This window comes from Protopterus annectens, chromosome 12.part0 (genome assembly GCF_019279795.1).
Source record: "Protopterus annectens isolate FY-2018-M chromosome 12.part0, PAN1.0, whole genome shotgun sequence".
Taxonomy (NCBI): Eukaryota; Metazoa; Chordata; order Ceratodontiformes; family Protopteridae; genus Protopterus; species Protopterus annectens.
Genome location: NC_056746.1, coordinates 474770712 through 474783997, shown reverse-complemented (window position 1 = coordinate 474783997; position 13286 = coordinate 474770712). Strand labels below are relative to the sequence as shown.

The 13286-nt window shown below is 35.0% G+C and overlaps 1 protein-coding gene across 2 annotated transcripts in view; it reads right to left on the bottom strand.

Annotated features, from left to right (window-relative positions):
* CACNA1H (calcium voltage-gated channel subunit alpha1 H) overlaps positions 1-13286 on the bottom strand; it is a 2347924-nt gene that overhangs the window by 512251 nt on the left and 1822387 nt on the right. For both annotated transcript variants that reach the window (XM_044089567.1, XM_044089568.1), the window contains exon 13: positions 12421-12511. In XM_044089567.1, coding sequence (XP_043945502.1) covers positions 12421-12511 — 91 coding nt within the window. The remainder of the gene's footprint in view (positions 1-12420; positions 12512-13286) is intronic.

Below are 13286 nucleotides of genomic sequence, written 5' to 3'. Positions count from 1 at the left end.
CTGACCTGCTGTAATGTAGTCCCGTACAATTATAGTTAGTTCCATGCATTCAGATGCTTTCTGCAAACACCTTGGTTTAAAGTCAACAGCTACCAGTAGAGAGTTGTGCAAGACTCTGTTAGTTTTAAGCACATATTTTTGGGCAAATTAATATTATTTTGATTATTCCTGCAAGATTAGTTCTGTTTTGGTCTATCTTAGATGGGTGCAATTTGTGGTGGTGGATAGTGCTTTCTTTTACCTCATGTTGTATTTACAGATTTATTTTGCTCTTCAACTCAACTAAGATCATTACATACAGATTAACAAAATATGTACTTCCTGTAGCAGCTACTTGGATTGCTATAATCTGATATAATCATGAAATGGTAATATTTGGGTATGTGATTTGGATGACTGTGCATGTGTGCTTACACTCACACACACACACACACACACACACACACACACACACACACACACACACACACACACACTAGAGATAACCATATTAGGCAGTTACGTTTATGCATTTTGCACTTTGAGCTTTGCATGCCACCATTACTTGCCATGATTTGAGGCATAGATCACATTAATAAGCAGCATACAGAAGCCTCAAAATTCCTATGAATGGCATATAGATGCACATAGTACAATGCTAGCACTGTAGTGCACCATTTACCAGGGCATTCCAAACAAAGGGAAGCAGTGGTATAAGGAGCAGCACAGAATCACTACCTAGGAAAATAGAATGCACCTTACTAAGTAATTACTAAGCAGCTACTTAGCAAGCTACTTGTACACCATACTAAGTTATTATTCTCTCCTACTCTGCACTGTGTCACTGTGCTTAATAGGACTCTGTTACACATGATTTGTATTAGGTTTGACAGAAGAATTGGAGTCATTACCACTTGATGTAATGAATGGATCCAGTGCTGTAGTAGCTCCTATTGTCGGTAGCCACCAACATCTATGAGTTGAGATGGAGAACAGGTAATACACCAGTAGTAGGTGCAGAGTTCTAGCTCCTGTAATTTTATGTCACTGGAAGTAGCCAATATGTATATATTATGTATCACCTATCTGGCATTTTGCTGTTTCAGGTTTGGATAACTCTAATTAGAAGATATGACCTATGTATTTCAGACTTGTCACTACATAATGCTGCCTTTATTCAGCAGCTGTATCAGTCTCTTATCATACTCTTCTTGTCTCTGATCACAGAATAACAATATATGTTTGTACCACCTTGTAAGTCCTTAGTTACTAGTATAACAGCTCTTTGGATCATCTGGGGTGCTGATCAAATACTAGAAAGAAAACATCTTTCCAATGAGATATTACATATAATTTAGAACTTGCTTTGTCTTCCTTTATCTTCAAGAAAGCCTGGTTTGAATCTAGTAGTGAAAATAAAATGTAGGTAATTTTGAGATCACTTAGTAAAGTGTAAGCAAAGGTAGTATTCTCTTTAATAACTTTGTTCAGATATTGTAGATAGATACAAATGTGAGTCTTGTCTTTCTTTGCAGTATTGACAATGTTATTCACCCATTCTGGCTGCTCTTACTGTTCTTTTTTTGAATTATTTTTAAGGTATCTATTGTCCCAATTTCATGTTCAGTGTTATTATATGTATTACATATATTTTCCTTAATACAGGAATCATTGGTATTGCATCAAATTTTATTGATATGTGGTATTGTCCTGGCAAAGTTCCTAAGCATGTAAATAAACCTGTATTCATACAGGATATCACAGATACAGTGCTACACAGTAGCTAAAACATCTATGTGACTGTGTGATTATTTTGAACATGTGTAGTCTTTAGGTTAACACTGTCAGTTTATTTTGCAGCTCCTAACATCTGATAAGCTGCATGACTTAAAGATTAGGAGAACTTTCTCAAGTTTAACAGTTCGAAAAGAAGACTGAACATTTTATTTGTCAACTCACTTGTCAGATATGTTTGACTCAATGGAGCTACCAGGTGACCAGAAGTGGTTAAAAATGTGCACATTGCTCTGAAACATCCAGCCCAAAAAGTGTAGATATATTTTTGGCAATATTCCACTTCATCCCTGTCTGCAGTTTATATCTTGCATTTTCCCATTAACTTTTAGCATTTCTTTGCCCTGCAGTATTTTCTCAATGCTTCAAAGGTATTTGTAGATGTCACAGTACCGAGGCTTTTGACTTTCACAGTACCAATAAACATTTCAATTTCATATTTCTGTCAGACAGCATGCAGATTATTTTGAACACATTCTCCCAATGCTACAAATCTGAAATGGTCTTTTCTAGAATAGATTCTAGAGGACTGATTAAATGTAAGACAGCTCTTCCCATCATGCATATAGTCACACCTACTGCAAGCCTGACAAATATGGAATTATTTTATTGTCTTGCATTTTGGATTTTCACATGCATCTCTGTTCCATATCAATTACCTTTACAATAAATTATCATATCCATATTATCATTTAATTCCTTAGTTGTGGACTACTGATTTCATTGATCTGCTATGGTTATGTCTATTTCATTTACCACTCTTTCTTTTCTCATTGTTTTTACTATCAATTATTCTCTTTATCTCAGTCTCTCTCTCTCTCTCTCTCTCTCTCTCTCTTTAAGAATCATGCAGTTCATGAGAGTCATAGTTTTACAAGCCAGTAAATATGCATCTGTATTTTCTGTAGAACCTTGTATTCTTGTAAAGGACTAATAAAGGAGAAAATCATTTTTGAGTTGTCAGAATTATTGATTTCTTCTTCAAGGGCTGCCTTTTTCAATAAGAAAAGTAAAACCACATTAAATACTTGCATATTTCTTATCCAGTGACAAGCAAGATTGTGAATTGTTGAACTTTTTTCGGGTTTCTCAGCTAATCCACTTATAGCAAGGAATAAATCAGACTTCTGAATCCAAAGTTTTCAGTTTAAAGACAAGTTTCTCTTACAGTGAAATAATTCCAAGAGGGGCAGTATAATTATTTTCTACTAAGTGTTGCACTTTGTATAGTTGTAAGCAAATATATGCATTCAGTTTTTGCAGATATATTGCTTTAGTTCTTCTTTTGCTCCCTCTGACACCATGTCATCTGCTTCCTCTGAAACCATGTCATCTCTGATTTAACAAATAATCAAGAGAGCCAGGATGTAGTATAACATCAATAAAGTTTATATTTCAGCTATTTTCTCCAAAAAAAACAAGGATGTTGACACATAACATGACATGGTAATCAGTGCAGCTAACTCATTAACATTGGATCTATATACCCCCATATATTATTCACTAGCTGTCACCTTGTAGCAACATGCCACTATTGTGACCCCATTGTGGACTCATCTTTAAATCAGAAATTTTGATTTTCCTTAAATGAACCTAGATATTGATCCTATGCAGGGAATGCTTTCTTTCTATACCTCAGCAGTCATCCACATGCATTAACAAATTATAGTAAATAAAATACACAGCATTTTTGAGAATCAGAATATGAAAATATTTACCCAGAGCAATAAAGGTATTATTTTAGTTCATACACAAAATACAGTAAATGAAATACATAATATTTCTGAGAATCATTCATATTCACCCAGAGCAATATTATTTTTAGTTCTGCAAATGTCTGTGAATTTTATTTTAATAAATATGTTTTATTTAACAATAAATAAGAAAATAAGGAATATTCCTAGGGAAATATATTTGTTTCACATACCTTTCAACCTGCAGACATTGGAAACAGGTACAAATGCTTATAAAAAGTAAATACTTCTCACCAAAAATATGGACCCCTAATTTACATGCAATTTGAACAGAAGATAGTGCATAGCTCTTCTGACTTCCAGTAGAATCATAGGATATTACTGCGATGCACAATTTAAAAAAAACTGAGTAATAAAAATGCAAGCATATTATGAACAATACAGTGCAAAGCTCTTAGGATTTTAATTAATGATACTGTAAACATTTGCCTCACAAAGTCATTTATTTTGCTTCTGAAAAAGGGAGATGTAAAATGTGAGTCCTCCTTCTCTACACTATTGGTGCCACTAGTAGGCTGGTCACATAGACTGGTCTCCTGTGTACTAAACATCATGAAAATCATATGTGGTGGGTGGCATAATTACGACAAATCATGGGAATGAAATAGGTGCAACCCTCCAAAAAAAAGGGTAAATCATGCAAAGAGGTAAGTCAAGCCTGAATATTGATACGACCCTCCAAAATATGTACAGTTGGAAGGTCTTTTCGACATTAACCAAGAAGCCATAGCATATGCAAAATTCATATGTCTTATGTTACCAAACAAATGGACTACTGCTAAGTTATAGAAAATGTGATTTAATTTTTATACATCTGGGTAAACTGAGTAACTGGTCCACTTTCAGTCACAGCCTTGTTATAAAGTGGAAAGGAAGTTGGCATGGCTGATATGTGATACAATAAATGAGAGTGTTGCATTCAGTAAATTATGTTTAAAATGTGAATGCCCGATACACAGAATTCACATCTGAGTTTGCCTAGACCAGTTTCTGAAAGGAGCTGATTCTGTGAGACAGTGTTGTTACTGAACTTTATGTGTCTCTGTGTAGGAAATTAAGAAGGAGATCTGTACAGACTAGAATGCTGGTAAACAAGAGACAAATAAATAAAATGGAGAATTAATAGAAACAAGTTGTGGGTGGCCTAATGGTTAAGGTGTTTGCCTTACAAGCACAAGGTGCAGGGTTTGAGTCTCACAATTATAATTGGCTAGGCTTCAAATGGCTTGCAAGGGCAGTTAGCCTAGTACTAATCTATGAACCTAAGTTTGTATGTTTGTTTTTAGTAAATATATTTTAAATTAAAAAATACATCAATGGAGAATTAAAGCAGGTCCAGGCATACGATTACTTGTGGGTACTTTTCTGAATGGTAAAAAGGAGGAGGTATTTTTGCTGCATTGAGGTAAGTAGTTGTATTATTTTGGGCCTGCTACAATAAAGGCTTGGGATCTGAAGGAAAGACAATGAAGCAAGTTAGAAAGTGATGGTTTGAGGTTTGCTACTAAAGTGTAGAAAGAGCTGAAGTAAAGGAGTTTGCAAAGTATTGGGGCCAGTATATACTTGTCAGTGATAGTCACAGGTAACCAACCTGGCTTTTGACAGCAAAATACAGTGATGCTCTAACATAGTGTAGAAATTAATGAATACGCTATTAAGTTGTCCAAAAATGTATATATCCTACAAGTAATCTTAATCAGAGTTTGCTGATTTATTCATATAAGAATCATAGTGGAGCTACCCAATACAGGTATTTTCTTTTATTAGGGTGTATTTTGTGTGTATGTGTGTGTGTGTATACACATGTGTATATGTGTGTATATATTTGTGTGAGTGTGTGTATACACAAGTGTATATGTGTATATGCGTGCACAAGCATGTGTGTGTTCAACCAGTATTAACATTGTTTAATCCATTTTCTATATTCAGTTAATTAAATGATGTGGGGCCTGGATCATATTCTGAAGCAGGGATCTGTCTCAGATGGGACACCAGTCCATTGCAGTGCACTCATTCTCATACACACAGTTAGGGGTCAATTTAGCTCTGCTATACCCCTTTCAACATTTCTTTTTCCTCTCTTTGGAATGTGGGATGGCACAAACAACCCCAGTGTGGTAGTTAGAGAAGGAGAAGGGGCAAGGATGGATGACCTTCAGTGTCATCACTGCAGTCCTTTGGATGATTTTTGTGACAGGTATTATACTACTCTGTGGGTAGGCTTCCTTGGTTAGACTTCCAAAGGGCTATAATAGGCTGTTTGCTGCCTTGACGTCAATCTTTGATGCCTTATTTTTTAAATCACATGTTATGGCTAGCTGGCTTTTTCAATGAGTATTAAAATCTTCACTAGGCAGCTTGTTTAAGTGGAGTTTCACCTGAGGATGCAAAATGATTGTGGAACTTTTACATCTCCTAATCCAACCATAGAAAATCTTGATAAAGAATAGTATAGCCCTTTGTTATCCTACAGACCCGAGATCACTACTAGAGAAAAGAGATTGAGGCCTTTAAAATGTTCATGTACAAGTAATGAGGGGACATTTTACTATGTTGTCCATACCTCTCAACCTCTTAGTGCAAGAAATCTGGACAAAGCCTACCAAAATGGGGGGGGGGGATCAAAAGCCCAAAAATAGGGACAGATTTGAAATATTGCTCTTACAAACTTAGAACATTGTTAGAGTAACAGGGTTTCTGTTAATATACATTTTCTGAAGGATTAGAAGTCTGAAACTCAGATATATGTCATTATTTGCTGATTTCAATCCTCAGATCATCCCAATGATTTGCCAGAAAATCACAAATTTTATGTGGAACAGACCAAAAATATTAGACAAAAATCTGGACTCTGTGAAAACCTGGACAGTTGAGAGGCATGATTGTCTGTTCTCTGAATAAAGAGATAGGTCCGCCATGGGGGCTGATTATTTATCATGGAAACAGTAAGACTATAAAATTAATTAGATCCTGCTGTCTGGAATGTTATACTATTCAAAAATTGGAAATCTCCCTGATTTTTCCATCTTCAAGAAACTACCTCTTTAAAACTTCACAATAGAAATGTTTCCTAAATCAACCTTAATCATCTTTACAAGATTTCTCCCACTTAATCCTGACCCCTGACCTCCTTATCCTCCCAGAACCCACTTTAGTCCTAACTAAATCCTTCTATTGATCTAACTAGTGACCTATCTTCTCTCACCCCCTCAACATTTCCATTTAATCCTCGCTGTTCTCTCCAGCTGACTTTATAATCTCTTCCTTTCACTTTCTTTGAAATTCTTTTCATCATTTTTATGAAAATTTATTTTTTGAAATTTCTATCTAGAGTTGCACAGATTCAAGCTCTCTTTATAACTATTGGGTCTCTTTGGCTTTCAATGGCTTAACATATTAATTCATTGTTTGCTTGTTCCACTTGTATTCACTTTCAAGTCCATGAATTTACTATTTCATTTGTAATGTCAGTTGCCCATTGTCCCTGGGCCGTCTCATGGTTCCATGGCTCAGTATACTCTGCTGGTTTATATGGGTAAACAGTCCTAGGAAACTATAAGCCACCTCTGCGTTTCTCATTTCTATTTTTGTTTGGTTCAGTCAGTGCAATCAAATGTTAAACCGCTATTCAAGGCAAACATGTACACTCAGTAAACAAAACACTTGAGATATATTAAAATAGTGTATGCTAGTGAAAAACAACCCATATTTTTAAACACATCAAGAAATGCTAAATGATGTAGTTCTGTCTGAATTTGAGCAAGTCACTTAAGACGTTGCTTGGGGGGAAACAAGGAATTTGATCTAGGCTCTTCAATAGTCTTCTGGACTGCAGGCCTAGAAACTACCTAAGAAACATATTAAATTACCTCTATTATAAAATATCAAGGTCGAATCAACAGCCATCTGAAGAGAAAGACTGCTGCGAAATTTACGAGGACTATCATCTTTCTATACTGGAATATATGAGTACACTAACAGATGCATGGGATGTATTGCCAGCTAAACTGTTAATGGGCAGAAGGGTGAAAGCAAAAAATAGTAAAGTTTAAAAAACAATGAAAAGTAATGAAAATTCTAGAGAAAAAAAATACAAAGACAAATGTACTATTATGACAAAAACTGGAGATTACTGTATTTACAGGTAGCAAGCAAAGTAAGAATACAAAAGTATGTAGCTAACATAGTCAAAAAAGTAGCTAAACTGAAGTCCTGTGTTCTTCACAGAGAGGATTGAAATCTGTACAAGAGAAATTACTGACATTTGTAAAAGACAAATATGTTGAAATACAGGAAAGTTTAATACCAAAAACAGTTATAACAAGTAATGCCACATGAAAATAGACCCTACAAACTGTGATAGTCAAGAGATACACAGAGAGTGGCCTCTCAAGTTATATCTCTATGTTGAAATATAGTGATCAATTTGCGCATCACAGGAGAACCCAGACAGATGTAATAGACATTTTGAGAGTGGATCATGATACAAAAGAATAAAAAAGTTGCATTGACTGAACTATTTATTGATGTGAACATATTGTCTTATCTAATGTAAAGAGCCCATGACACACCTAGTGTAGAGTTACAGTTAATTTCAAATTCTCATTGTGATGTAAGGAATGCTCCCTCAAGAAAATGTATATAAAATAAAGTCAATAAATATAATACCTGATAACAAGAAAAAGAGGGGAATATGCATGTCATGTGGAAATATTCCTTCTAGAAGCTAAGTCTAAATATACATCTTATGGAGGCTAGAGCTCCATCCACAATGCACTCACTTGCACAGTATGCTGACAAATATTCACATGTTACAAGGTGATTTAAATACACAACTAATTATCCGTCTTGTTTTTTTAATTTTTTCACTACCTTCTTAGATGTTGTAGCTATAAGATACCCTTTGATTTATTTCATATTATTTAACCTTTGCTTTATTTCTTTCTTTCATTCTTTTCTTTCTTTAGCTACACTCTAATATACTTTACTTAGTGGCTTCAGTTTCTAACTTCTAGACTGTAACAGTACTAACTGTTATCATTAAAATACTTTGGCTAAACAAAATGAAATTCAGAACTTGAACATAATGCGCATATGAAGTTCTTCTTATCTTTTTCACTTACTTGCATCCAGTTTGGAGTCATGGGCATGAACCTTTCCCAGCAGACAACAGGACCAAAGCAAAAACCAATATGTTGGATTGAATGCTTAGCCATTCCAGTGAACATACATTTATAAAAACACGGATGAATTCTGTGCAGTGAAGCCAATAGGACAATGGGTAACAACAAAGAAGCTCCATTGTGTTCAACCAAATTTTTAATTCAAATGTAGATAATATGCAATTAGTTGAGCTCCTCTGTTCCTGACATTAGGAACTTTATCAGAACAAATAATCTAAAATACAGACATCATACTACATATTTCAAGGTAAAACCACACCCCCAAAAAGAATAAAACCAATAAGATCATATTACTAATTCAATTTCAGTTTTAAGGCTTAGAATTTTTAAAGAGGCAAACCACATTTTATTTTTGGGTGATTAAACTTCCAGTCACAACAAGTAACAAATTGTAATACAGCAGCAATGGACTAGACATCATTCAAACCTGGTGAATGTGTGGCATCCAGTAATAAATGTTACTTTAATTCAGTTTTATCTAGGTGCTCATTGACCAAATAACCCCAGGATCAAAAACTTCCTGATCAAGAATAGTAACCTTGAAAAAATGGGTTGGAAATTGTGCAATGTGCTTATATAAGGCATTTGTATTCTTACATTTTTTTTAATTCCAAGTAGGTGTTTGTAAATTCTCTCTTTTAATCTCCTAGATATTTTTCTCACATAAAATGTTGAGAATATGTTACAACAGGCCAGACAGATAACCAGTTTACAATTGAATGAAAAATGCCCTTTTATAGAATCGGTGCTGCCTCTGACTATAATTTGCTTTCCCACTAGTATGTATGGGCACTGTCAGCACCTCCCACATTTTATAATGCCCTTTTTCCGACTGTAGAAAATAACATTCTGCTCCAGTAATTTTTTGAAAGATGTATCTTTTTTATAAACAACATAGGATATATCTCCAATTTTATTAATAAAATAACGAGTGGAAAAAATGATCCAATTCTTTTTAAGTCAATTAAAAATACCCTTACTGTCCAAATTAAGTAGTAATAAAGCACTTGTGTTGTTGATTCAACAGGTTCCCTCCACTGCTGCTGGCTGTATCATTAATGTCAGTGGGCATTAACATTGGCGTATTTGTCCCACCTAGAATGAGTTTGTAAAACCTTGTCTTTTTGTAATTACCTCCTGTTTTATTGGTTCCACAAAGGCAATGGGATCATCTCTCCTAATAAACATGCTCTGGATATTGTCACACTCCTCTGTAAAGGTTTTTATGTCTGTAATCATCCTGGTCATTCTCATGAGCTGCCCCTCAACCTCTGCCTTTTTCTGATGCAAAGGATGGCTGCTTGGGAAATGCAGGTAAGTATTAGAAAAAGTAAGTTTGCAATACATGTTAGCAAAAAGGCCTTGTGCTCATGGTTTTTGGTTAATTCAACATCTAAAAAAATTGTTCCTGTTATAGTACCAAGAACATTTTAAAAAGGGAAAGATATTATTAATGTAATTAAAAACTTCCACCAATCCCTTTTCAGAATCAGTCCACAAAATAAAAATATCCAAAAATCGAGTGTCAAGTGTAAAAGGCCCAACATTGACTGAAAATAATGTTCAAAATGTAATTCATCTCCCAAACGGCCATGACCAAATTAACATAACTGGGGGTGCAAGCTACCTCCATTGCCACACCAGTAACCTGCCTAAAATATTGACCATCAAAGAAAAGAAAATGATTCAAGAATACTAACTCCGTGAGTGTAACAATGATACTAATATTATCGGATTCCATAATTTTCAGATCTCAGAACACTTCTTCAAACCATACTAATCCCTCCCTATGAGGAATGACAGAAAAAAAGATTGCTAACTTCTATAGTAACAAAAATGCAATTCTCATCAAATGGGAAGGTATTCAGTTTTTCTAGGAAATGCCATGGATCTGTGGATATTTGTGAAATGTCAGCTACCAAATCTTTAACTAAGTGGTCAATTTACTTGGCAGTATAATGTGTTTTTTTTACCTTTTTGCATCTACAATGGGTCTAAGGGGGGGTGGTGGGTCAGTAAGATTTTTATGAATCTTGTGTATGCTGAATATTACAGCTATAACTAATTTGTCATTAAACAGAAATTTATAATCTATCTGATTCACTTGGCCCTGCATTAACATGTCGTATAACACAATGACAATTTTTGCATAAGCAACAAAAATCTCATTCCTAGATCTCTCTTCATAGGCATCAGATAGCAATAATGACATAATTTGTATCAGATAGCAATAATGACATCATTTTGTTGCTGTACTCAACACTACTCATGAGTACCACCCCTCCCCCCTTATCTGCTTTCATGACTCTAAGCTCTCTGTCTGAACAAATTTCGTTTAATAACATACTTTCATTTTTGTACAAGGTATAAAATGTGTTCTCAGTGGGTTGCATGCTCAGTTGTCTAATATCCTGCTCACACAGACATTCAAACATCCTAATGGTATTATTTAATGGTGGGTTAAACAAACTGCTCCAACTGATAGTATTTACACTGTTAGACAAACTATTCTGTGAAAACCAAAGAGCATGATTTAACTTTCTGATATATAATTTCAAACCAATTAAAACATCTGCAATATTGGCACACTTAGCTGGAATGAAACTCAGCCCTTTAGATAAAAGGTCAGCATGCTTAGCGTTTACCAATTTATGAGTGTAATTGCAAATAGAAAAGTCATTTAGAGTATTATTTACCAGCTCTGGAAAAATGTTGCTGCTTGCAGTATCAGTAGTAGCCATAAGGGAAGCTAGTGCAACAGTTAACGATGCTTCCCGTTCTTTTTGTTGTAAAATCTCTTTGGTTTGGTCCTTTGTCTCTTGTAATTGTCCTCAAAAAAACTCACTGGTGTTTTCTTCCCCTGTAGTGTCTCTGATCTCAGAACTTGCTCCTGTTCTAAAGGGGAAAGCCCTAAAGGGGAACCATTTATAGCTTTAGAGGTAACGGTTTCCTGCTGCCATGCAATTGGTTTACTAGCACTGCCAATCATTTGGAAACTCCTATTGAGAGGGGGATTTGGATAAGCTATACTGCTATTGTTCTCACTCAAATTTCTGCTTTTTTTAATTTTCCATTGTAAAATGTCAATACAGAGGTTATCAACTTCCTTAAATATATCAAGATAATTAGTGTCATAGTGGTCAAATAACAGATCTTTGGTAAGAGTTATTTAGAATGTCTAATTCTTTAGACAGTGATTCTATCTGATGATCATTTTATTTTACCATGAGCTTCATAATATTAATTCATGCATTGTTGAAGATCTCCAAGATTTCCTTATGGTATTCAGACCAATCACCCCATTAGGGGACTTCCACAATCTCAGTCCTCTAGGGACCAAATCGCTAGTTATGTTTTTTAGCAAATAGCTATTCTCAAGTTGTGGCTTTTACATGTTAACAGTTTTTTATCAAGAGAGAAGAGCTGCTGACAAACATACTTTCATACTTCTGCATACACTTAGGGGCAGTTTAGCATTGTCAATTACCTTATCAATGTGCTTCAGGGGGGTGAGAAGAACCAGAGAACCTTTCAGAAATCTACATGAACCCAGAAAGAACACAACAAACATCTACACTGAGGCATCATAGCTCACTGATGTAAATGTTGAATTATCAAAACAAAGTATCCCGGTACTTTAGAGAGATACACAGTGGTAGTGAAGGAGTGTTCATAGCAGCATTATACAACATAATAAATATGCATCTTACCTGGAGAATGCAGTTCCTTAATTTTTTCTAGGTCATCATCAAGATTAGCGGATGCTTTATCTTCATCAGTTTCTGATCTATTTGCATCACCCTGCAATCCAAAAAACACTGTTAGATGTGCCTTCTTGGATTTTCTTTATATGCATTATGTTTTGCAAATGTCGATATCCTCTGGTACTTTCACAGCAGCCATTTATTATGGCATTTACTATTTTGTGATTTTCTTAATGTAATAATAAGTGCTGAAACCTATTATAAAAAGGAAAGTTCCATTGTGATTTCAAATAGCATTATCAAGCACCTGGCAACGGATTCAACGCATTAACTATTTTAACAACATATTAGAATATATGAAGAAAGGATGAGAATCAGATCATCAGTATAACCTGTTAATATCATAAGGTTTGCAATGTAAACTATTGATTCTGCCCCACCTTCATGTCTCTCCCATCTGTGACAGCTCTGTAAAGAATAATCTCACCACTTCACAAAATGTCTAAAAATTTACACAGTCTAAAAATGCATCATGTGTGCTGGATACAACAATCTCTTCAAAATTCGTATCCTTCCCCAGTTTTTGGGTATTCATTCTGGCTAATTAATTAACTGTCTTTTAATACCTGTTTTAACTTATTTAGATGTGACAGAGCCTGCCCAATCCAGCAAAAATGTGCATAGGACATCAAAGGATGCATATACAACTCACTTACACATTACACACATGCCTATGGGTCTGGAGGTAGTTTACAGGACTGCCAACTTACCTGCTATCAACTGTTTAGGTTGCAGAAGGAAACCAGAGGATCAGCAAAACCTCAGACTAGCAGAGTAAGTTATACTGATACTATATGCATACTGATTCTGCA